General features: G+C 39.0%; 1 protein-coding gene across 6 annotated transcripts in view; it reads right to left on the bottom strand.

Moving 5' to 3' along the window:
• LOC115339659 (ATP-dependent translocase ABCB1-like) overlaps positions 1 to 26,989 on the bottom strand; it is a 66,860-nt gene that overhangs the window by 32,085 nt on the left and 7,786 nt on the right. Inside the window, exons 2-11 of one of the 6 annotated variants that reach the window (XM_030009941.2) lie at positions 25,333 to 25,474; positions 12,866 to 12,898; positions 12,309 to 12,430; positions 11,458 to 11,515; positions 9,987 to 10,134; positions 8,681 to 8,744; positions 3,488 to 3,679; positions 2,574 to 2,745; positions 1,440 to 1,564; positions 503 to 674 (exon numbers count right to left, since the gene is read on the bottom strand). In XM_030009941.2, coding sequence (XP_029865801.1) covers positions 503 to 674; positions 1,440 to 1,564; positions 2,574 to 2,745; positions 3,488 to 3,679; positions 8,681 to 8,744; positions 9,987 to 10,134; positions 11,458 to 11,515; positions 12,309 to 12,406 — 1,029 coding nt within the window. In that variant the 5' untranslated portion in view covers positions 12,407 to 12,430; positions 12,866 to 12,898; positions 25,333 to 25,474. Of the gene's footprint in view, positions 1 to 502; positions 675 to 1,439; positions 1,565 to 2,573; positions 2,746 to 3,487; positions 3,680 to 8,680; positions 8,745 to 9,986; positions 10,135 to 11,457; positions 11,516 to 12,308; positions 12,431 to 12,555; positions 12,572 to 12,865; positions 13,101 to 25,332; positions 25,475 to 26,989 lie in introns of those variants that run through there. The other 5 variants (XM_030009942.2, XM_030009943.2, XM_030009944.2 and 2 more) reach the window with 5 other exon arrangements.

Genomic DNA, 26,989 nt, shown 5'->3' with positions numbered 1-26,989 from the left:
TAGTCACAAGTGTATTTTTCTCACCCTTGATTTCTAAAAATACTGAGAAGTGATTCCAAGCTCTTATGGTGCAAAATATAAGAAAAGTATCAATAAAATGATCTACTTAGACAACACACCAGCTAAAATAAAAGTATTTTCTTCTGCATCCTGAAAATATATTCAGCCCAAGAAATCTGAAAACAAAAAGCAACTAGGAAGGGTACTGTACTTCAGTTTTTGATTGAACTGTTTCTATATTAGTCTGATCTCATGGAATTCAGAAAAGATGTAGAAAGAGTTGAAAATAATGTATCTTTTATTTGGCTTGATGTGGATTTTGAGATGCTATAGAAACAACATGTAGACTTCTGTGGTAAGAATCTTTTTGTTAAGAAGGGATGCTATTTTGCCAATTTTGGGACATAATTATTATTAAACTCAAATAAGTTCCAAATATACACTTTAATGTATTTTCTTTAGTATTTCTCACTATTATTGGGAATTTACTATTAATACTTACTGTAAGAACATTGCCAATAGTGTAATCATCAGCTAAGACCAAGGTAGTTCCATACCAGAAGGCCAGTGCATATGATGCATATATCAGTAAGAAAGCAGCACCCATAGAAATATTAGCTGTAATAGCCTTTTTTATTCCAATCCGTTTAGCATCTTCTAAATTTTTATGGTATCTGAAAGAAAGAAGTTCAAAATAGCCTCAGACTTGTACTGTGGCACACAGCACCAAAAAGTCTGTGGATGAATTAGAAAAAGAACACTCATAAAGTACAACAAGATATATAAAATACGTAACCCTAAGACTGTACAAATGTAAGCCTGGTAGTCAGGCACAGAGACTTTAAAGTAACTCGTACAAAGGCCATCAGCCAACCTGGTATATAGGAAAAAAAAGGACATTGCAGTTCAGGGACTGGCATTCAAGTTCCTCAAATAACATGCAGGTCAGTGAACTTTGACCGTGAACCATTCATGACAGGTTTTGAGATTATAATTGTTAGCTTAAGATAAAAAGGTTAAAATATATCACAAGAATGATGTTTGACAGTATAGTGGAAATAGAGGTATTGTTTATTAGTACCTTCACAACTACTAAGTAATCAGATAATGAAGGATAGCATCATCTGTTCTCATGGCAGGGGCTTTTTTTTTGTCTAAAGCTCTCACCCTGTGAAGTTTAAAGCAGTTTTTACACTTTCTAGAGTAGAGACAATATATCAACTTACTTTGTCCTTTTCTAGAAAAATAACTAATTGTCTTTCAACATGCAGTAAAACTTATAATAGCCTGTAACAGACAATTTGGCATTACCTAAAAATGCAGGAAGCACAAGACTTACTTGTTTTGACAAACTTTCAACAGCAAAGATACAAGGAAATTTCAAACCATCTGAAGCAAGTACTTTAAAATCAGCTGATGAAAGCAAACATTGCTCTTACCTTTTAATTTCTTTTTCCTGTCCTCCAAAAGCTATTACAGTACGGACTGCTGCCAGAACTTCCTCTGCAACAGCACCTGCTTTTGCATATGCAGCTTGTTCTTTGTCAGTGAAAGCAGAGAGAACCTAGTACAGAATCAAATATTTTGGCTTAAGAAAAACAGAATGAGCTCAAGCACTTCATGGCTTTTATCACAGTTACTTTCTTCCAATATGAAGCCTTTCGATTATATTATGTATGAGTGCAGAATGTTCAATATCAAAATCCTTAAGTATATTATGAATTCAATCAAATAATTCAACATTACCCATTCTCAACAGCTAAGGGCTGGATTTTCCACTTTGCTTTCAGCCAGTGCAGGAGATTAGATGACTACTCATACTGAGGTGGTGTGGTTCTCCCCAGGCAGATCTCCTCAGCTCATTCTCATCTCTGGCTACATTAGCCACAGGGCTCTATAGCTTACATTAATTTGCCACAGTCCATGAAGACTCTTAGGTAGTAGACATATGTAGCACATGCTTCTCTACCCCTACGTTTTCCACAATATACTCACTCAAGACAGAGAAGGTTTATATGATCTTTGAAATATAAGGCAAATAAAATCCCATAAAAATCCAAAGGCTTCCAGACTACAAATGTAAGTCACTCCAATCCCATGGTAATTTAGTACTTCTCTCACCTAAGTCTGTCTAAAATTTCTTACCAAAGCTGTTAACAACTCTGAAAAGAAACTCTGTGTCTGGGACCAAGGCTTGGTCTAATTTATTCACTTATTTTTCAAGAGATGCAATTATTCCTTTCAACAGAACAAGTACTCATGTGGATGAAGTTTAACAATTACAGATGTGGATGCTACTCGTATGTCTTGCTTCCTTTTCTATATAAAAATATGCTATATTAGCAGAAACAGCTTCAAATCAAACAAGTCTGTCCAATCTATGGGAATTATAATATTCAAACTACATGAGAGTAATTACAAACAGTTCACCTGAGAGCTTATGTACATAGACATTGCCTAAAGCTATAATTGTTCTAAGCAATACATTGTAACAGTAGGAATTACAGATATGTAGATTTATTTCATTATCTCTCAATAATATAAAACCTGTCACTGAATGTATGTTAACCTACCTTTGCCCAGATGGCTGCTGAAAGTCCCAGGACAGGACTGACTGCTAGTATTACAAGTGTTAATTTCCATCCTCTTATGAGACCAACAATAAATCCTGTTACAAATGTTGTTACTGCTTGAACAAGCAATCCAATTTTGTCACCTATTCCTTCACTGATTTTGGAGACATCACTGAAAAACAAATTACATCCAGACAGGAAGGAAAATGTAGGAAGCACAAGAAAGCTTTTCAGTTTTGTTACATGGGCATATGTGTGGAGGATAATCTTTATTATTCAATTACTTCCAAACAACAGTTTGCTTCAAGATAAAGCACTATATATTTTGGGCAAGGAAAATTTCATGTTTCATGTGAAAATGTAATACTATAAACCTCTTTTGTCTGAAAAGGTTGTAATTCTGTCTGCAGTGCAAAGTTACTCTCACTTTCTTAACTCCAAATTTTTGATCTGTTTGGAAACTGTGGGATATCTGGAAAGAAAAGATAAAACCTTTCATGTAGGCAAAGACAAAGGAATAGCTTGTCATGCAGTTAAAGCTGTTCATGCTGCTAGGGTCAGCTGGCACCTTATTCAGTCCTCAGTGTGCACAGAAATTAACTATGTTTTCTCTTCATGGGGGTAATCTCATAGGCTGGGCTTTAGTCATCCTCAGAGTTCAAGGGAACTTATCAAAATGCTTTTCTGATATCCTTGTGACAGTCCAGTATCAGAAGTATTAGAAGTTCAGTCCCTGAGACTCTCCATGAGAAAACTTGAAAACTTCAATTGACAATGAAATAATTCAATTTAATTTCACAGTGAAATTTCATTTCACAATGAAATAACTGCATTTTAAAATAAAAATAAAAAAATTGTAACTCATACATGCTTAATAAGACAAAATAACACTGGGAAATGTATAGTATACTTACTCTAGAAGACGAGTGTTAAGTTCTCCGACATCATTTACATCAAACCATCCAATTTCCTGTCTCATAATTGCATGAAAAAATTTTTCTCTAATTTTTTTTATTTGCCGGCCTGCTGCCAGGGTCCAAAATGAAGTTTGGATATAAGCAGCAAGAAGAACACCAGCTGCTATTGCAGAATAGTAGTATGCATATCTGAAAGGAAAAAAAAAAAGGCAAGATTCCCTGAAATTAGTTTTTTAATTACATTGCTAGTCTGTATTTAGCTTGATGCTTACTTCTTCTGTTTCAGACCTGAATTAGAGTTTATATGTTTATTATTATTACCAGATTTTACACTTCTCTGTAAAACTTGGCAAGTTTTCTACGAGTAGGATTTAATACGTTTTCAGATACGCAATAAACGAGGTTGGACAGGAATTACTTTTTGTCAATATAGTATATATTTTCTCATAAGATTATTTTAGGACTGTATTTCAGATACAATACCTTTTTCACCTAAATCTCTCATTTCCAAAAACGCTGTAACATTTTTGTTTTAATACATATAGACAGATCTAAACATATATACCTATATTACACACAAATTTACATCATACAACATGCCTGTCTATATAAATATATATATGCATGGATGCTGTAAATATTTCCTGACTGAGAATACAGCATTACTATATATACATCTATTGCAAGCAAATGCCATTAGATCAAAAATTCTTTTGCTCTCTATTTTATTCATAAGTGATATTTTACTTAATTCAGCTCTGTGCTATGAGCAGGGCGTCAAATCAAAACCAAGGAGTGTGTGAATCACTACATTTCTCGAACTGGAATTGAATTTGAGCCACAGTTTTAAACCGTTCAAACAGGATCAAATCAGACTTGATTTAATACAGAATTGACATCAGAATCACTTACAGGTGAACTTAAACCAGAACTAAACCAGAAAAACGTAACCAAACTGATTCCCTTTTTGTAAAACATGATCAAAACCAATGGCTACATATTTGTGGTATGTGTTACATGTAATTGTAAGACTACTGCATTTATATAAATCATTAGCAAAAAGCTTTAAAACTCTTAGGACTTTCACTCACATGTAGCTAGTTATGCATACAGATTCTTTAGAACTGTAGCATGCAACTTGGCAGGAGCAAATTGCAGGAATCTGTGTGTAAATGCTCTGCTCAAAAAAGGAGATAATGGCTTTATAGATGAAACTTTTTAAACTTTAATCCAGTTTTTTTGTGGCTAAGATACTACACAGTTTAGTCAGGGACTTTGGAACTGTACATATTATGAAATGAACTTTATCTAAACTGTTTAATAAAAATGGGTTAATGCCTAACTGAATGCTGGTTAGTTGAATATTGACCTTGATCATATTCAGTTCCATTAAAACTCTACACAGAAACTACCAAAGTAAAACCAAGAACACCACTTCAAAATTCAGCAGTAATTACTTTAGACAATTACTTTATGATGTTACATCACTTCAAAGAATTGTTTTATGCTTGGACTTTATTTCATGAGAAATTGTATCAAAAGGGATTCATATCTTTGCCAGATTCCATGCTGATGAAATATATTCTGTAATTTCACTGCTGAAACTTAACAGAGAGTAAATGCTCACTGCATTGTAACATAATGGTTCTTTTTCTTTTGAGAAATAGTTGGGTTTTAGGCAAACTGTTGTTTGAGTAACAAATACAACCAAGTCCACACATGTAGTTCAGTACTTGAACACAGCTGTATGAGAACTTTGTCCTTGTAAACAGTTTTTATTATTTTTTGACCTGCTGGCAGGCATTCTTAGAGAAATAAGAGGGGGGTACAAAAAACTTCTTCAAACCAGTGAACACACTAACTCAAGGCTTTAACTAGAAACTTTAGAAAAGAGAACCTACTTCTATGCTACTAATAAGTAATACGTTCCTCATTCAACAATTTGTTTCTAAAGAGAAACTCAGGCTGCTTCTTATTCATACTTGTACTTTCAGAGTTAATGTCTAAAAGACCAGGTGGCATGCGTGATGTTTGTGGTGGGTTGACCCTGGCTGGATGCCAGGTGCCCATCAAGGCCGCTCTATCACTCCTCCTCCTCAACTGGACAGGGGACAGAAAATATAATGAAAGACTTGTGGGTTGAGATAAGGACAGGAGAGATCATTCACCAATTACATCACGGGTGAAACAATCTCAACTTGGGGAAAAAATTAATTTAATTTATTACCAATCAACTCAGAGTAGGGTAACGAGAAATAAAATCAAATCTTAAAACACCTTCCCCTCAGCCCTCATTTCTTCCCGGGCTTAACGTTATTCCCAATTTTCTCTACCTCCTCCCTGCCAGTGGCACAGAGGGACGGGGAATGGGGGTTGTGGGCAGTTATTCATACATTGTCTCTGCTGCTCCTTCCTCCTCAGGGGCAGGACTCCTCACACTCTTCCCCTGCTCCAGTGTGGGGTCCCTCCCACAGGAGACAGTCCTCCACGAACTGCTCCAGCGTGGATCCCTTCCACAGGGTGCAGTCCTTCAGGCACAGACTGCTCCAGCGTGAGTCCCCTGCAGGGTCATCACAAGTCCTGCCAGAAAACCTGCTCCAGTGTGGGCTCCTCTCTCCACGGGGCCACAGGTCCTGCCAGGAGCCTGCTCCAGCGCGGGCTTTCCACGGGGTCACAGCCTCCTTCGGGCACCCACCTGCTCTGGCGTGGAGTCCTCCATGGGTTGCAGGTGGATATCTGCTCCACCGTGGACCTCTCTGGGCTGCAGGGGGACAGCCTGCCTCACCGTGGTCTTCACCACCAGGGGCTGCAGGGGAATCTCTGCTCCGGCGCCTGGAGCACCTCCTCCCCCTCCTTCTTCACTGACCTGGGGGTCTGCAGGGCTGTTTCTCTTACATGTTCTCACTCCTCTCTCTGGCTGCAGCTTCTGTTGCGCAGGTTTTTTTTCTCCCTTCTTAAATACGTTATCCCAGAGGATATCTACCACCATCACAGATGGGCTTGGCCTTGGCCAGCAGTGGGTCCATCCTGGACATCCCTCAAACAGACCATCTCTTAGGGTCATGAGAACAGGCAGTTCTCAACATTTAGATGTTGATGTAGATCTATATTAACATTCACACTTTCCTTGTGTCAGCTTGTCTGTTTTCCTGTACTCTTTGTTCTTTAAGCAGTAGTGACTCCTAGACAACAGCCCACTGAGGACAATGGGAGGATTCCTATTGTTTTTAGTTGAGATGACGTGATATGAGTTCAGAGATTAAAAGAAACCCAAACCATTAATCAAAAATAGTTGTGATTGGTTGTTGGTCTAAAAGACTTATAAATGATACATTGATTTACACAATATTCTTATGCTATAAAGGTCAGTAATACCTTGTGTAATTCTAGTACATCCTGCTCTTAAAATACAGGTTAGATATGCTTCAGTAGAAAAAAAAAGAAAATATGTTGATTTTAAAGCTGTGTCATTTCTTTCATTTCAAAGTGGAAATGAAAACACTAACACAAATATCTTTAAAATTAAGAGAAATTAAAACCAGCAAGTGACACAGTTTTAAAGGCAATCCAACCATAAGACCAGTTACTAGAAAGAGATAATTAAACAGGTAGAAATATAGAGAACAATTAACTGCTGTAGAGAAAATGAATCAGGTATTTTTTACATTTGCAAGAATAACAGAACACTTAATTAAATTCAAATGATCTAACTTTACATTTTAACAGGAATTGCTGTTTATATGACACTTTATAAAACTATTGGACTTGTCAAAATATATGCTGGAGACTAAGATCTTAGTGAGTTTCAGAAAAAGAAGCCTATAATTGCATACGTAGTAAGAACAACTATTTTTAAAGTTCCTTTAGAAGAAGCATAGGACAGACTTTACAAATGTTGTGCAACTAAGCATCAGGTATTTACAAAACATAGAACAGTTAGGGTAACTTCACCAATGCACAAATTATTTTGTTCTGCAATTTTGCCTTCAAATTTGCTTTCAAATCACTGGGCACAAAACTATTCCACTGAAATGTGTATGCATTACTTGAATTCATGTCAGAGACTAACTGACAGAAATGCTGTGGGAGCAAGAAACTCTATGTGTCCATATTCTCTTATAAAACATAATTGCCAGTTCCCTGCCGGTTCATTCTCATTACATAAGAGTTCTTCATTTCTAAGTAACAGCCTTTTCCTAACTAGCTCTTGCTCATTTATTTTAGGGTAAAGAATTATTTTTGGTGTAAATAGATATTTTTAGTTAGAACTTAACTACTTAATCTAAATGATCTATAAGTTTACAGTCCACTGTTACCAGAAATGATAATGGACTTCAGTATAAATGAGCAAGAGTCGCTAGAGTGAATGCCTTATCTCCTTCTCTTCAGAAAAGACAACTGCCTTGAAGACCACATCAGCATTCCTGAGATGTCAGATGTTTTTCAATACCTAAGGAGGAACAGACTTCAACCTGAAGAAAAGAAGCTGAAGTGGTACAAGAAATTGTACATGAACTTTAGGCATTCTGCATAAACCAAGTCTATGGACAGTGGTTAATAAAGTCCCTTAACAAAACACATCTATTGGCAGCTGATGTTTCTGCTTATTTGACCTTTTCTTTATGAAGCTTTGTAGAAGAAGCACCTACTGACTATTGTCTTCTGCTATTGCCAGCTCTAGAGTGCTAGATTTAAGGTCACGCATAACCTAACTCTGTATTTTCTGTAGCCCAGATAATGTAGTTGAACTTGATGCTTTGGCACCAAAGTAGGTACTACCTGGCAATTTTAATTCTGCTTTTTATCAGTAAATCACCACAGCTCAAAGAATCGATGGATGATATCAATATAATTTTTTAGCATAACAATTACTGCTTATAAATTCAGAGGAAGAGAAAGAAGGAAGGAAATGCAGATGGCATTGGGACACAGAGCACCCCTGAAAAGGGGTTGGGATGGATGAGAGCAAGACATTGCAGGGAAGTTGTTGGGAATGGCTGGGGATGTTCAGGAATCGTCCCAGTGCCTCCAATAATCTCATGTGCAAATCTTTAGTTACATACATTATTCAATCAACCATTGCTTTTACATTGTTTAAAGTATGCAAAACATCTGTGGGAGAAGAATGACTTGACTAGAAAAGTGTGCCTACATTAAAAAAAAGAAGAGGAAATATAAATTTCTAATTACCTTGTCATATCTTTTTCCAGCTTGCCAAGAACATCTGAAGAGAAATTCACTGCAGGAATGTTTCCTTAGAAAGGAAGAAAAGAGTAAATACTTTTAATAGAGCAAGTTTTAACAAATTTGTTTTCCTGCATGCTCTCCAGCAAATTTTGAGTTGCTACAACTCCTTTTGAATCAAGATGATTTTAATAAAAGGAGGAGTGTGATGATTTCAGGGTTCTACCTATTAAAAAACAATTATTATACTGATATAAGGTTAGTTGTAACTCCACTGACTACAAAACTACATTGATGTAACTTGAGACTAAAAGGTCTTCCTGAGCATTCATTAAATGCTGTTTGATTTTTTTCTTTTTTGAAAATATAGGGCATTTGTATAATGCCAAAACCCATTAAAAATACAGGTCTAGACACTGACATCAAATGAGTAACTGTGGATAGCTTAACCCATTACGAAAACATTGGCTATAATATTGGTGTTGGCACTAAAATTTTACTGCCCCGCATGAGGACTTAGTGACAAACCTTTTGAGAAGACTACAGCTGCAGCATTTTGCATTTGCACCATAAAAATCTGATCAATTTATTGTACTTGGGAAGGAGTAAATCAGAAATTACTTGTTCTGATAAAGGCAGTATGCTTTTATTTTATTAAAATGTTTAATGAAATCTTATTAGATAATATTTCAGGCAACAAACCTGTTCACAAGTTTAACACCTAATGTGTGAGTTCAGAGGACAATATAATCTGGTCTAACTGTGAATTGATACCAAAGTGACAGTATCACTCTTCCCTCTTGTATCCAGCAGTGCATGCCTGTCCCCCTTTGTGTTTGATTTCATATTTCTGATTCAGCAAATGAGGCTATTCAACAAATGGATCCAAGAGAAAGTTAGTACTTTTATTTTGGTAACGAATTTTCTGTTGCACCTACTTACTGATCTGATTCACCTTGTGAACTGTAATTGTCAGATTTGATGCAAGGGAATCAACAGGAACTCATGGAAAACCAGCCTCTTTCTATTTATCACAGCCACGGTTAAACATGATTTGTTGAATGTGTGCTGTAGTGGATAATTTGAAAAAATTAAAAATAAAATCTCCTAATGCAGAAACTAAGAATTAGGAGCAAAAAAAATTTCCATAGTGTATCCCTATTACAACAAACACAAGAGTTACTAATTTGCATCATAGTATAGTAGCAAGTTGGGGTTCCCGACGTCAGTATGTCCTTTCAGGATGCTTGAATCTTCCTGGCTCTTTTCCAAATATGAGCCATCATTCTCTTCATAGCAGATATATTCTTACCTGGAAAATTTGAGTCTCCAGAAGCAACAAAGCTATCAGTCATATCACCAAAAATTAGCATCGCAACAGGGAGACTGCTTCCATGGGCTATTGCCAGGAGAGTGCCTAGTATCATTAGTAATTTATCTGACCAATTGGAGTATCGAAACTGTGAGTGAAAAGAGAAATTAATTCGAACTGTGGTATTAGAATGCTAACACAGCGTTATGTCTACAAAGTCAAGAAAGTCAAGCAAAAGCTACGAATTGTACATCTAGTGTCACAAAACTACAACTTTATCTGATTAGAAATTAAGTTTACAAAACAATTTAAATATACAGGAATAAATCCTTCTAATATAAGCACTTCTGTAGTATGAACTCTCAAAACCAGAGAAGTGCACTATTTTAATGCATCAATATCTGCACCTGGGTAAGAAAGGCCATAATAAAATGAGACATAAGACATTTGCCCTTTTTTGGCTTGCCATTTAAAGTTCAAATTATAAGAAATTTTAATGGCATTGTGATAACTAAGACAATAATTGCTTTTACTATAAATTAATTATTTTGCAGTCAGAAGAACTGTTCCTAATGTACCATAGGCATTATCAAAATGTACTGAAATCCTAAATACCTCTTGCCATTGAACTTAAAGTTTGAGCTCATCTGTTACAAAATCATTGGCTTTAATCTGTACTGTAAAATACTAAGTTTACTGTTGTAAATTATAGTGGTATGATGTAATTGTACAAGTGCAAGCTGGTCTAGCAAAGCAGAAAAATTGGGCACTGGCCAGTATCATGAGCTATAGTTTTATTTCTGTTATTTGCCATATCATTGCTGCGCATTATGCACACTTAAAACTACAAAATATAAAACATTTCGGTATTACCAAAAGAGGACCTAGGATTCACTTTGATTAAATAATAATGGATTGCCTTTTTTAAAATATACAGAAAATTTAAAAATTCTGGAATTTAAAGTACATTTTAGTACACAACTTTTAATTTTAAGTTTCATCAGTGCCATTGAGTTGCCCTTTTCTGCTGACTCAGGTGACTGATTAATGATTAATGGGGCTAATTAGTGTGATTAGTACCCAACTCAGGTAATTTAGAGCACAAGACCACACATAATCTTAGGTATATGGACACCCTTTTCATTTTGTCAGAAGAAATGACTGACCATGGAAATCCCTAGCTTTCACAAACAAAAATCTAGTACAGGTGTGTTTAGCATGACAACTTACTGAGGGAAGACTCCTAAGAATCCATATCAGTAATAAGACAGCTTCTTTAATAAAACTACATCCACAAAAAGAACAGCTTGATTGCTATACTATATCAAATATTCTGTAGTGTCAAAGTATTTGGTAAAGACAAGATCATATATGCAGTACTCTAACATAATTTTAACTATTTTTTGTTTACACTTTGAAATGTGCGCACATGTATATATATGTGTACATAGAGAGAGAGAATAAATCTTACCAGTGTAAATGGGCTGACCATCTTAGCCTTTTCCACTTTCTTCTTCTTCTTTCCCTTGCTTAAAAGGTATGATAGTTTTAGGGCATTTAAAAAGCGACAACATTTCACAGAAATACTACTGTAATATATTAATGAAGTTCAATTAAAATACAATTATGAAATAATTTTACAGGAAAGAATTGTGTAAAAAATGAATATGATTTATTGAGCGTTCTTGATATGTTTGTATTTAAACCTCCAGGTATATAAGTAGCATTAGCTCCGGACTGCTGTAAATTTAACTCAAGCTCCTTCCAGTTCACCCCTCTCAAGGGTGAAACAACACCAACAAGGGCTGGTGGTTCCACTGCCTGGTTAGGGAAGTTGTGAACTGAAGCAGTATATAGCTTTCAAAACAGGAAAGAAGAAGATAACTTATAAAATCAAATTTTTGCACATGGGGGATGGGGAATACATAAAATGTTCAAGTTATGTAAAACATTGATTCCCTGCCATACTAAAAATTTTAAGATAATTCTTAGCTGATGACATAACTGGATCCAAGATGTCCATTCCAACATAATTTCTGTCATATTTTAGAATTGTTTTTCAATAAGCTGTAGTCAATATTGTGGGCACTTAGTCCTTAAAAGAAAAAGATAAAAGGTCCTTCTGCACCAAATGAATGTGTCAATCAATGCTACTCTCAACTTGATACAAAGCTTGCTGTTATTAGGCTTTCCTGATAAAATGAAATAAAATAAAATAAAATAAAATAAAATAAATGAAAGGTAAAATAAAATCTAAAATACGATAATGTAATCTTAGAAGCTTCAATACAGAACATCTTTACAATGTCTAAGAATACTTACTGTTTGTCTTCAGATTCATGACCCTGGCTGGATGCAGTGATCTCATGACTATTTCCATCTGCAGTACGCTTCTGCTTCTTTTCATCTTCAGAATGCATTTTAAATTTGTTTAAGATAGCTCCCTGTAAAATAATATTTGACCAAGAAATATATAAATGTTAAGCCAAGGACAGTAATCTCAATGACAAGTTGTTTGAAAGAAAAATATAGATACTTCTTAAAATCAATAAAGTTATTAATGTCATACATTGCAAGTGAATTCTCACAATGGGCAAGTAGAAACATGTTGAAACAAGTCCAGAAGTTTGGAGCTTGTTGACAAACTTCTACGTTTTGTATTTGTATCTGTTTGATACAAACAGATACAGGTCCTTCATTTAATTTCATTTGAATGATATAAGCATTATATTTTCTGCAATTCAGCACAGATGTACAAAATAAATGAGAAAGTAGATGTTTATTTAAAAGAATATGCAGTTATTTGGAATTTCCCCAATTTTAGCTATCAGTGAATTTTATAAAATATCTCTGATTTAAAAAAATTATTATTGTCATACTGTGAAGGTTGTTCTTGGTTTGTGTCTAGTCCTCTGAAAAATTATTCAAAACTCAGCAGAATTAATATGGTTAAGGACACGCAGCATGATTCGACTTTGCTCTTCTTAGGTAAAACAGAGATGACCAATAGCTTTCTCTTGTTTTTTAACCACTCCTGTTGCCTCGCCTACTTTGGAGAGTAAAGTGTATGCACTTTGGACTCTGCCTCTCTTTTCCTAAAGGGAATATTTAGCAAACAAAGTCCTTAGACCCACGCTTTTTTCATTGTCACCCCGGGGCAAACAAGCCTGAACGGTCTATTCTTCCAGCAGGAAAAGTTCCCCTTATCTACTGTTGGCTAATTATGCCCCTTAAAACTCCCAGGAATTCCTCTTTACCTTGTTAGAGATGGTGCTGAATGCTCCAAGTAACTGTTATACTTAAAGATTAACCCATTCTTGAATACACAGTGAGAATGAAACCAAATAACACAAAAGGAGTGTTTTACTCTTTTGCTTCTTTTCCCTTCTTCTAAGTCTAATCCAGAAAAACATGACCCATCTAGCCTAAAAGAAAACAGGATTTCACTGTAGTGCATATCATTTCTCATTTGAGTAACTGCAGAACAGCAAGATGAATTTCAGACTCAGTTTAGAAATGCTTTGGAAATAGCTATGGTCAGCAGAAATCTGCTCAATTAGTATCCTGATTTTCGAATGTATGTTCAGATTCTAAACTATTTGAAATGGACCGTTTATTTTACTGTGGAATGTATTTGTTTTTATCAGTATCTGTAGGCATTACTTCAATGAAAATAATAACAAATATTTAAAACATTTAAAAGAAATTAATTGCACTTCTTAACTGTTATTTCAATGTATATAGTAAACTAGATAATGTTCAACACTTTTAGAGAAATAAAATTTATGAAAAGTTAAATGAAAATCCTTGTCCTAGGAGACAAGTAGATTTATAGGAATTTCTCTGTAGGTCTCCTATCACTTGACTCGAACAAAACTTGCTTAATCTGATACTTAACCAGAAGAGATAATTTTTGTTCCTTTTAGTCATGCATGCCTGTAATCTCAAAATTTTGATAAAACTGAGTATTTTTACAATGTTTTGGAATACAGTCTTATCAGAGTGAGGATTGCTTTAGAAAGGGTAGTTTACCATTGTCTGTCAAGCAAAATATAAAGGATTAGTAAATATAAGTATTATCTGTTTATGAGAAGTCATCCCGATATATTTGTATAGACCTCTATCCACAGCAGTTAATGGGAATACTTCTGGGTTTTAACTTGTGTGCCTAAGTGCTTTGCTGGACTTGATCTTAATGGACTGGTCCAATTATTTCAGTGGGAACTGAATAAAGTTGAATGAGAGACTCTAGAGAAAAGTCAATTAATTTAAACAAATGAAACAGTATATGCAGGTCTTTCACGACTGTTTGACCTTAAAGGGAAAATGGACAAAACTACAAGATCCGCCACAATGTTCTGTTATCTCATTGCAGTGTCTCAATGCTATTGCAGTACAATCATGAGAAGAAAGTGAAATAGAAATAAATCAGAATAGCAATTTGTACCAGAGTTTCTATTGCCTGCATACAGTAGTGCAAAGAAAATGAAAAACTGTTGTACAGTTGGTTTTATCACACTAGGAGCTGAACCTACTAAATTGATATTTAAAAAGTGGGAAATGGGAAAGTACAGTATTTTACATCTACTTAGTAAGCTACAAAATCATGTTATTTCTCTATAGCTTCTGTACTTTGACTTTTCAGTGACATAGCTTCACAGTTGCACAGAACTTGAGGCCAGAAAAAGGTCACTAAATCTTTCTTCTAATATCTTTCTTCTAATCCCTTGTATCTCACGGTTTGCTATAAATTATTCAGATATTTCCATGTTAAAACTGATAATTTGAGTTAGACTGTATAATTTCAGTCTGAAGAGATTAAATTTTTGTCATAAACCAACAACAGAAGAATCTGGGGCGTCACCACTGCACATTACCTGCACTTGAGTATATAAAAAACATGTAGGTGAACACAGGAGCTAATTCACAACCCAACATGTATGAAAAGACCCAGAAACAATGTAGGTGCCAGTGAATCTAATCTGAGGAGAAATACTTTCTCATCCAAAGTTTGGCAACCAGTTTTGCCCTAAATGTATAAGCAGGATTCATAAACCCAGTGTTTGAAAAATACTTTCTGTCTTGCCTCAGATCAGTTATTTGGTTAAATCAATAGCTTACCCCCAGCTTTAACCGATCTTTGATGTCATCAAGGGAGATTTCTTTTTAATTCTGTAGGCTGAAGCCCTGAAGCATGAAATCTCATATAGACATTGTCTGTATCAAATGTACATTGACTTGATGCAAAGTAAAGACGTTCTGAACATCTTGCAAGAGGAGTGTCCCGTTCACTCAAAAGTCCAAGAAGAAAGAAAACCTTTCTTTTTCTCCTTCTACTTACTAGTCACGAAATTTCCCACAGAAGATGGATTTATACAGAGATGACCAATCTATGACCTTCAAGCTATTTAAGGCTCATAAACTATTCAAAGTTCATTCCCAAACCAGTTTGTTATCCTATGATCAGAAGAAGCAGGGATCTGCTGATGTGGGAACTGTTGGACAATTCAAATCCGTTGTTGTACAAGTAAGTAAAAAATGGCTGATAAGGTTTGTGCACCCTCAGCCCTATCCCACAGTGGATCAGTGGGATGCTATGAAGATAAAGACAACTGCAGCTTGAAGAGGTACCTCTATTGAGTTATGTGGTAAATGTCTTAAGAGATTTTAGCCAGTTGAAAATTCTGGAAAGTGACTGATAGGATCAGGAAAGTTGACCTTGTCTAAATTAAACCCTATACATGAGGAAAACATCTAGTTTTACTTTAAAAATTGCAATTGCTCACAAGTTCATTGCACTTATTGGCTAGCTGTTTCTATGCTCCATTTTCCTTCATGGAAATGTTTAGTTTAAGACAGAACAATACATCTTGGATATTATTACTTCTATAAGGACCTTCATTGTCAGATACCTTTTCTATGTGAAAATACTTATAAATATTCATAAGGTTTATTCAACCCTCTCTTTATTAAGGTAGAAGCCAATTTCCTTTTGCCTGACATAGTTTTATGTCTCCTGGATTATATTCACATATCTTTTTTTAGAATTTTGAGCATAAGAACTTCTTGCATTTTTTAAATACGACCATTAGGTCCCTTGAAATATTCTGGAGACATTGTAGTGCTGTTGACTGAGGCACAGTTAATTCCCTTCTACTTGATAAAAATGCATGGTTTGAATCATCTCTCTTGGGCACCCTACTGCAGTGAGAGATTGTACTGTAACAATAAACTATGACAAACCTTAAATCTTTCTCTAAATTATTGCTCTTACATACCATTCAGCAGTCTTGTCAGTATAGGTCTGTTCTTCACAAAAGTGTTTAAGTCGTATTTTGCATGATTATAACGTAATTTTTGGATTGCAGTTAGGTAACACAGATCATTCTGTATTGTAACTCACTTTTAATTATTCCAGACTGTTTCCATGCATTTATTTATCTAAATTTACTTATCCAACCCTCTCCTATATGTCAAAATGTCAACATATTATAAACAAACTGATCATAAGTCAGCTGCTGGAATGGCAGAAAAAGGCATTTGAAAAATGGGGCTCTCATGTTTTGTGGTGAAGTTTCAACTAGTTATGCTTCCAGAAAAGAATTTGTGGTGAGAGAATGTCATCCCACAAATCGCACATTGGTACCATGTATTTTTTTTTATCTGATGCAGGCCAGCAAAGGGGATGACCAATTGACACATGATATCAGAATAAACTGGCACAGAAACTTTAATCTAACTCTGACATCAGAGTCAAAACATTGTGAAATGACGGCTTGATACCTTCAAAATTTTTTGAACAATATCAAAAAAACCTAACCATTTTTTTAATGCTGATCAATAAAAATAGCAAACAAGACAAGAAACTGAAGCAAATACTTCAAAGCCTTTATATATTATAACCAGAGAAAAGGACACAAACTATTTTTTTCTTTTATTTCCTTTAAAGATGGAGAGTTGGTTATTCCAATAAGCTCCAGGTAGGCGAAATGGCGGAGAGGGTCCCAGGAATCTTGTAATGATTCCACAATGACATTCAGCCCAAATATATGTTAGAACAACTGTGAACAAGCTCTGATTCATGATACTCAGGGAACTTCTGTTCCATTTTAGCAGCCTCTTTCCTGTTAATCAGTGTTGGAAAAGAATACTACTTCGTACAGGAATTTTGCCAACTTGGCCACTGTTCTATCAATGAGAATTGTCCTATATGAAGAGAATTATGCCATCAGAAAATGACAATTTTGTGTCCTCGAACTATGCTGTATGCTCAGCCACAAGATACCACCTGTAGGAATTGCTAGACACATTATTTGTCCTGGACTAAGCATGAGGCCAAATTAAGTTATTGTAAGCATCAAGCTTCTATTTGTGTTTAAAAAGAAAGCCTACTCTGAAAAGAATGTTTTAATGATATTACAAAGCTCCCCTTCTATTGCCTGGTGATTTGATTTGGAGTTAAATTTTTATTCTAGTAAGGGGCACTGCCACAAACTAATGTCACCGGCTTCCTATTAGTAATGTGTCAGTTTTCAGCTTTACAAATTCAGTCTTGTTTCTGAAAGCTTCAGATTTTTTTGGCTTATACTTAACCAACAACAGAAAACCCAGACAAATCTACAGCTCACTTTGAGAGATATTTCCTATATATGGAAAACAACTTTCTTGGTGTTTATTTATCACTGAATTTATTAAATATGACTTGATGCATTAATGTGTGAGGAGGTAATATTTTTCATAATCATTGCTTGCAGTATAGTTGCATTTAAAATGAGATTCTTACTACAGTTATAACAGAAAAATGTATTTAATTGAAGTGGTATTTACATTTGTCTTAGATTTAGTAAGATTTCTTGAACTATTTAAAGCAGGATTTAAAAGTTCCATCTTTCTAGAGCATGAGCTGATGTTTTCACCCTTAGCATATCTAGAAAAACAGATGCCTTTTGAATCTGGAAAACCAAAATATATTAATTCAAAGAAATATAGTGTAGAACATTAGCGATTTAAAAGTGTTCAGGACTTATTTCACAGTTTACTGTATTTAATATGCTAGATGAAAAATGATGGAAAAACAATAATAAAAGTGGCTTTTTGTGCAGGTGGAAAATATTTTTCCCTATTGAGTAAAGCATATACAGATGTGTCCTGGGTTCAGCTGGGATAGAGTTAATTTTTACAGGAACCTGGGAGGTGGGCGGGCATAGCCGGGGCAGCTGACCTGAACTAGCCAAGGAGCTATTCCATACCATGTGACATCATGCCCAGTATATACATGGGGAGTGGGCCGGGGGGAGGGCTCTCCTGCTCTCGACTTTCGGTGGGGGAAGTGGCGGAGCGTCGGGTCCCGGGTGGTGAGCAGTTGCACTGTGCATCACTCTTTTCTGTATACTCTTTCATTAGTACCGTCATTGTTGTTGTAACTTTTTTTGCGTTGTCCCAGTAAACTGCCCTTATCCCAACCCTCGAGGTTCCAGGTTTTTTTTTTTCTTTTCTCTCCTCCGTCTCCCCCCTATCCCACCGGAGGGGGCGGGAGGAGTGAGCGAGCGGCTGCGTGGTCCTTTGTTACCGGCTGGGCTGAAACCACGACAGTCCTTTTTGGCGCCCAACGTGGGGCACGAAGGGTTGAGATAACGACAGATCTGGCCAGAGCGTGTTGAAACAAATTTGTCATACGCATTCCTTATATTAGATAAATAGATGTTAGTCACAATGTTGATTAATTTGTTTACATGGTGGCGTTTTGTAGGTCCTTATATGCTCTATGTATTGCCTGTAGTTACGTTTCTCACCTCTGGGAGAGTGATTGGGATTATCATTTTGCTGTACTGGGCAATGTCGACTTGTGAAATGATTACATCACTGGTCATGAGGTTAAGCTGGTATCTGTATGAGGCAGTGATATCATTTCCATACTTTGGGCACCTTCTATCGGATTTTATTGGTAATTACAGCCAATCCATGGGGGAGTTAGGGGGGGATACTTCCCCCCGTCCGTTCGCCTCCCTTTTCTCCTTCCAACTAATTACAACAGCTTTTGAGAACTTTGAATATCCTTGGGATGCACAAGCCAGTGTGCTGTTAGTGCTATGCCTCCTGAATATGTTTCAGGTCTTGTTTAGGGCTACAAAAAGGCTCTTTAAGAGTACCACCCAGAGATCTGCCCCAAAGCTGGATATTCATGGGTGGCACGGCATGTGGGAGGATATGGGCAGGTATCTAGAGAACTTCTCACCCTCAGTGGCTTGGAAGTTCACTCCCGAACAACTACAGAACCCTCATGAAGTGGTAGAATATTTGAAAGAAAAATGCTGTGGCTATTCCAAAGACGTACAACTCGCTGCACTGTGCTGGGCCCTGGCCAGTATCTACCAAACACTGCTTGATATTATGCAGCACCCTCAGGGAGAAAAGGGGGAAAAGATGGAAAACAGGACAGCAGGCACCGTGGCTACCCCTACCCCGGCAACAGGCACCATGGCTAGCCCTACCCCGGCAACAGGCACCGTGGCTAGCCCTACCCCGGCAACAGGCAGCGCGGCTACCCCAACCGCAGTGACGGATACTGTAGCTAAACCAGAGAACCAACCTGTGCCGGTATCAGTCGCCCCTGTACAGAAAAAGAAACACACAAAGAAATCAGTTCGCTCAGTGAGAGATGAAGATGAACCAGGGTCATCACGAGAACAGGAGGAAGAGGCAGAACCTGAAATAATCACCCGATCTCTATCCCTGAGTGAGTTGCGTGACATGCGAAAAGATTTTAGCTGCCACCCAGGTGAGCACATTGTTACCTGGCTGCTCCGATGCTGGGATAATGGGGCTAGTAGTGTGGAATTAGAGGGTAAGGAAGCCAAGCAGTTGGGATCTCTGTCTAGGGAAGGGGGCATCGACAAGGCGATTGGGAGAAAAACACAAGTCCTCAGCCTCTGGAGGCGACTTCTGTTAGGTGTAAAGGAAAGATACCCCTTCAAGGATGAAGTTACATGTCACCAAGGCAAGTGGACCACCATGGAGAGAGGTATCCAGTACCTGAGGGAATTAGCCGTGCTGGAGGTGATTTATAATGATCCAGAAAATGCGCAGTCACCCATAGACCCAGATGATGTCCAATGCACACAACCCATGTGGCGGAAGTTTCTACGAAGTGCACCACCAACCTATGCCAACTCATTGGCAGTAATGTCCTGGAAAGAAGGCCATGGACAAACGGTGGATGAATTGGCTGTCCAACTCCGGCAATACGAAGGAAGTCTCTCTTCCTCCCTACGGGCCTGTGTCTCGGCTGTAGAGGAATTGTCCCGAGAGTTCCAGCAATTCAAAGTGGATATGTCTTCCTCCCCACCTGTACAGGCCCGCATCGCAGCTATTGGGAGTAAGCATTCCTCTGCCCAAGAGAGAGGAGAGAGAAAGTACACACGACGGGCTAACCTGTGGTTTTACCTGTGTGACCATGGAGAGGACATGAGGAAGTGGGATGGAAAACCTACCTCAGTCCTGGATGCACGGGTACGGGAGTTGCAAGAAAAAGCAACCAGGAAAGAGGATTCTTCTTGGAAAACTGCTGCTCCAGTTTCCTGTGAGGAGTCCCCCAGATGCAGTAGATGGGCTGATCACATTTCTGATCCTCTTGAAGGGACTTCTGATTCACGGGTGCGAAAAGTGAGTAACGAATATTCTAACCAGGATTAGAGGGGCCCTGCCTCCAGCCAGGTGGAGGAGAGGGACAACCGAGTCTACTGGACAGTGTGGATTCGATGGCCTGGCACATCAGACCCACAGGAATATAAGGCTCTAGTAGACACTGGTGCACAATGCACCCTAATGCCATCAAGTTATAAAGGGGCAGAACCCATCTGTATCTCTGGTGTGACAGGGGGATCCCAAGAGCTAACCGTATTAGAAGCTGAAATGAGTCTAACCGGGAATGACTGGCATAAACACCCCATTGCAACTGGCCCAGAGGCCCCGTGCATCCTTGGTATAGATTATCTCAGGAGGGGATATTTCAAGGACCCAAAAGGGTACCGTTGGGCTTTTGGTATAGCTGCATTGGAGACGGAGGAGATTGAACAGCTGTCTACCCTGCCTGGTCTCTCTCAAGACCCTTTGGTTGTGGGGTTGCTGAAGGTTGAAGAACAACAGGTGCCAATTGCTACCACGACGGTGCACCGGCGGCAATATCGCACCAACCGAGATTCCCTGATCCCCATCCATAAGCTGATTTGCCAATTGGAGAGTCAAGGAGTGATCAGCAAGACTCACTCACCCTTTAATAGTCCCATATGGCCCGTGCGGAAATCTAATGGGGAATGGAGACTAACAGTAGACTATCGTGGGCTGAATGAAGTCACGCCACCGCTGAGCACTGCTGTGCCAGATATGTTAGAGCTTCAATATGAACTGGAATCAAAGGCAGCTAAGTGGTATGCCACAATTGACATTGCTAATGCATTTTTTTCCATCCCTTTGGCAGCGGAGTGCAGGCCACAGTTTGCCTTTACTTGGAGGGGTGTCCAGTACACTTGGAATCGACTGCCCCAGGGGTGGAAACACAGCCCCACTATTTGCCATGGACTGATCCAGGCTGCACTGGAAAAAGGTGAAGCTCCAGAGCACCTGCAATACATTGATGACATCATCGTATGGGGCAACACGGCAGAAGAAGTTTTTGAGAAAGGGAAGAAAATAATCCAAATCCTTTTGATGGCTGGTTTTGCCATAAAAGAAAGTAAGGTCAAGGGACCTGCACAGGAGATCCAGTTCTTAGGAGTAAAATGGCAAGACGGGCGTCGTCAGATCCCTATGGATGTGATCAACAAAATAGCAGCTATGTCCCCACCAACTAATAAAAAGGAAACACAAGCTTTCTTAGGTGTTGTGGGCTTTTGGAGAATGCATATTCCAAATTACAGTCAAATTGTAAGTCCTCTCTACCAAGTTACCTGGAAGAAGAATGATTTTAAATGGGGGCCTGAGCAACGACAAGCTTTTGAACAAATTAAGCGGGAGATTGTTCATGCAGTAGCTCTTGGGCCAGTCCGGGCAGGACAAGATGTTATAAATGTGCTCTACACTGCAGCTGGGGAGAATGGCCCTACCTGGAGCCTCTGGCAGAAAGCACCTGGGGAGACCCGAGGTCGACCCCTGGGGTTTTGGAGTCGGGGATACAGAGGATCCGAGGCTCGCTATACTCCAACTGAAAAAGAGATATTGGCAGCATATGAAGGAGTTCGAGCCGCCTCAGAAGTAGTTGGTACTGAAACACAGCTCCTCTTAGCACCCCTACTGCCAGTGCTGGGCTGGATGTTCAAAGGGAAGGTCTCCTCTACACATCATGCAACTGATGCCACGTGGAGTAAGTGGGCCGCACTGATCACACAACGGGCTCGCATAGGAAACCCCAGTCGCCCAGGAATTGTGGAAGTGATCATGGACTGGCCAGAAGGCAAAAATTTTGGAATGTCGCCAGAGGAGGAGGTGACACGGGCTGAAGAGGCCCCGCTGTATAATAAACTGCCAGAAAATGAGAGGCAATATGCTCTGTTCACTGATGGGTCCTGTCGCATTGTGGGAAAACATCGGAGGTGGAAGGCTGCTGTATGGAGTCCTACACGACTAGTCGCAGAAACTGCTGAAGGAGAAGGTGAATCAAGTCAGTTTGCAGAGGTGAAAGCCATCCAGCTAGCGTTAGACATTGCTGAAAGAGAAAAGTGGCCAGTGCTCTATCTCTATACCGACTCATGGATGGTGGCAAATGCCCTATGGGGGTGGCTACAGCAATGGAAGAAGAGCAATTGGCAGCGCAGAGGTAAACTCATGTGGGCTGCCGCACTGTGGCAAGATATTGGTGTTCGGATAGAGAAGCTAGTGGTAAAAGTACGCCACGTAGATGCTCATGTACCCAAGAGTCGGGCCACTGAAGAACATCAAAACAACCAGCAGGCAGATCAGGCCGCCAAGATTGAAGTGTCTCAGGTGGACCTGGACTGGCAACGTAGGGGTGAGCTATTTATGGCTCAGTGGGCCCATGATACCTCGGGCCATCAGGGAAGAGATGCAACATATAGATGGGCTCGCGATCGAGGGGTGGACTTAACCATGGACACTATCGCACAGGTTATCCATGAATGTGAAACATGTGCTGCAATTAAGCAAGCCAAGCGACTGAAACCCCTGTCGTATGGAGGGCGATGACTGAAATATAAACAGTGGGAGGCCTGGCAGATTGACTATATCACACTCCCACGAACCCGCCAAGGCAAGTGCCATGTGCTTACAATGGTGGAAGCAACCACTGGATGGCTGGAAACATATCCTGTGTCCCACGCCACTGCCCAGAACACTATCCTGGGCCTTGAAGAGAAAGTCTTATGGCAACACGGTACCCCAGAAAGAATCGAGTCAGACAACGGGACTCACTTCCGAAACAACCTCATAGACACCTGGGCCAAAGAACATGGCATTGAGTGGGTATATCACATCCCTTATCACGCACCAGCCTCCGGAAAAATCGAACGATACAATGGACTGCTGAAAACTACATTGAGAGCAATGGGGGGTGAGACTTTCAAACATTGGGATACACATTTAACAAAAGCCACCTGGTTAGTTAATACTACAGCATCCACCAATCGGGCGGGCCCCGCCCAACCAAGACTTCCACATACTGTAGAAGGGGATAAAGTTCCTGTAGTGCACATGAGGAGTATGTTAGGAAAGACAGTCTGGGTTAGTCCTCCCTCACGCAGAGACAAACCCATCCAAGGGGTGGTTTTTGCTCAGGGACCTGGGTACACCTGGTGGGTGATGCAGAAGGATGGGGAAGTTCGATGTGTACCTCAGGGAGATTTGATTTTGGGAGAGAATAGCCAGTGAACTAGGCTGTATGATATTTAACTGCTAAATAACCTGCCAATGTATGTCATTGTATCTATAGTGTCTATATGCCATATCAAGGGTATTACTGTAAGAATTACCCAAATGACTGAAGAATGGACTTTGAAACTGAGCCAAGAACAACAGTGATAGAACTTGAACTGGCGCCCAGCAATTTCCTCAAGATCAACATCTTCGACCTGCAGACCAAGGGTGTGGGTTGCTTCAAATGTACCAGCCAGAAGTTCCAGAGACAGCATACAACAACCCAACACCTCACACCATCTCTCTTATCCTGAAGAAGTGTTACAACAGATGGAGCCTCAAAGTCATGGACTAAATAAAATTGATGGACACATTGGAGGGATAACCCATTGACTAAGGGAATACTATTTGTATGTGTGTGTGTGTGTGGGGGGGGGTGTCCATATACATATATATCTATATATAAGACAAGGAAAGTGGTAGCGGTTGATTGGAAAATGTAGGATCTGGGCATGATGTAAATGGTATAGAATAAGGGGTGGATAATGTCCTGGGTTCAGCTGGGATAGAGTTAATTTTTACAGGAACCTGGGAGGTGGGGGGGCATAGCCGGGGCAGCTGACCTGAACTAGCCAAGGAGCTATTCCATACCATGTGACATCATGCTCAGTATATACATGGGGAGTGGGCCGGGGGGAGGGCTCTCCTGCTCTCGACTTTCGGTGGGGGAAGTGGCGGAGCGTCGGGTCCCGGGTGGTGAGCAGTTGCACTGTGCATCACTCTTTTCTGTATACTCTTTCATTAGTACCGTCGTTGTTGTTGTAACTTTTTTGCGTTGTCCCAGTAAACTGCCCTTATCCCAACCCTCGAGGTTCCAGGTTTTTTTCTTTTCTCTCCTCCGTCTCCCCTCTATCCCACCGGAGGGGGCGGGAGGAGTGAGCGAGCGGCTGCGTGGTCCTTTGTTACCGGCTGGGCTGAAACCACGACAAGATGATTACAGACACATCCAATTTTTTTTCCTGATAATTTTTCTAGCCAATGATATGCCTGGTAACTTTGTAACAGTACAAGTAATCAAGGAACGTGAATGAACTTTTATCCTTCCCTCACTGAATCACTTTGATTGGACACCTTTTGCCATGCACAAAGAGCCTTTGTAAGCTGAATATATACAACTTAAAAGTATTCAGCAGTTACTGATTAGTTACCACACAAAAAGGTAACTTGAATTAATGAAACACTAAACTGAGCTTTAGTATGCTCACAGCCCTGACTAAGAAACAGAAAATGTCTTTGCTGGCCAGGAAGTTCTCAGTGAGGTGGGGTAGGGCTGGTTTCTACTGCCCCTGGAATAGATCCTCAGTGTGACTGAACTGCCATCTTCCAATCCCTGCTTTTCCCTCAGGATTTTATTCCTTTTTATGATGATGTTTTTCCTCTTGAATCCTTGAACTGCTGCCTAGCTGCATCTCAAGAGTCTTACCTCTGTCTGCAATTTTACCTCTCTTAACTTGCAGAAGTCCACTCTATCAACTTTTTCACAGTTCTTGCTCAGAATTTAGCAATTTCATCACAAGTCAGAGAGGGTTACATGGTTGTGTCTTGGATCACAGACAGCTGAACTCCTGAGGAAGAGAGAAAGGAGTTTACAAAGTCAAGTCATTACATATGAAATACATAACAGTATCAATATTATATCCTATACAGAAATCAAAGCTATTCATATTGACTTATTCCCTTCTACAACACTATTTAGAATTGTATAAGTACTTGCATTCTATTCCATACAATTTGTGAAATGTCTAGATTACACAGGAAATTACGAGAATAAAAAACCTGTTGTTCAACTTCTGCCAATTAATACTGAATTCAAAAGTTTTGTTTATTTCTCTATTCTACAGTTACAGTTCATCATATCCCTTACAAATCACAAAAATGAGGAGTGGAAGAGATGTCAGAATGTCCTCCCATCCATCCTCCTTCCTCCAGATCAGATCAACTATTCCATCTATCGTTCTTGACAGATGTTTGAGTTCTGTCACTCCCTTGGTAGTTTCCAAAGACAAAGATAGAGACTTTTAGACTATCTATCTGAACTGTTAGGAAGTTTTTCTGATGTCTAACCTGAATTGCTCTTGAGATAGGTTAGACCTGTTACCCCTTTCCTACCCACTGCAAATATGAAGAACTACATCTTCCATTTCACTTTGCAGTATGTTTGAAATTTTAATGTTTCTTTCACAAGTGTTGTCTGTCCTCTCTAGGCAAAAAAAATTTGTTACTGTAGTGAAATGACTAAAAATAATCACTTTATTCAGTTCATCTCAAGAGATTGATTATGGCACTATGACCATGTTCTGCATGTTAGTCTTTGACCAGAGTCAAATTGCTTTGTTCCTTTTTGATGTTTACTGTAAAACAAATGATTGTATACAGTAAGGTAAATGTGGTTCTACAGGCCATTGCATTCAGTGCAATCCAAACCTTTTAAACAGCCATACCCATAGACACTAGGGGTAATGCTTCCTCTCACCAACCACTTCTGCTTCCAGAAACATACTGCCACATGCCACAGCTCTGTCTGCTTTACATGCCACAACGCCAATGCATCCCTGACAACAATCCAGGTAGATCCACCAGGAAGATTCCAGTTATGATATCAAGACGTGCCTGCATGTGATCACTTTGCAAGAAATAGTTCTAAAGAGACTGGAGGAATTAACTTTCTCACCATGCAGGATTTCAGTGATTAGAACATCAGATTTCTGGATGTTGTGACCAGCTACCTCATGGCTACAGTTACTGAAGAGCCAATTACCTGTAGTCATTCTATTGACCCAGACTAGATGCTCTACTGTCTCGTTAATTTATCTGTATCTTCTCTTAACTCCCAGCTTCCCTCATTCCATAAGAGTTCATTAATCTTAATTTCCACAAAGTCATTTCCTAAAGTCCTATCCAATGGCTAATCAGAGCTCCTTATCTTTCCCGACACTTCCAGGTACAAGCTCCTTGCTTGCTTGCAGTTCTAACCCTTCTCTAGTCCAGGGGCTGTCAACAGCTGAAGCTGGTGGCACAGGCTAGAAAAAGAGGTCAGGAAGAAGCAAGCACATTGATCCCAAGCAAGATATGTTTATCTA

The sequence above is a fragment of the Aquila chrysaetos genome, chromosome 3, assembly GCF_900496995.4.
Source record: "Aquila chrysaetos chrysaetos chromosome 3, bAquChr1.4, whole genome shotgun sequence".
NCBI classification, from domain to species: Eukaryota; Metazoa; Chordata; class Aves; order Accipitriformes; family Accipitridae; genus Aquila; species Aquila chrysaetos.
This window is presented reverse-complemented; position numbering and strand designations above follow the sequence as displayed.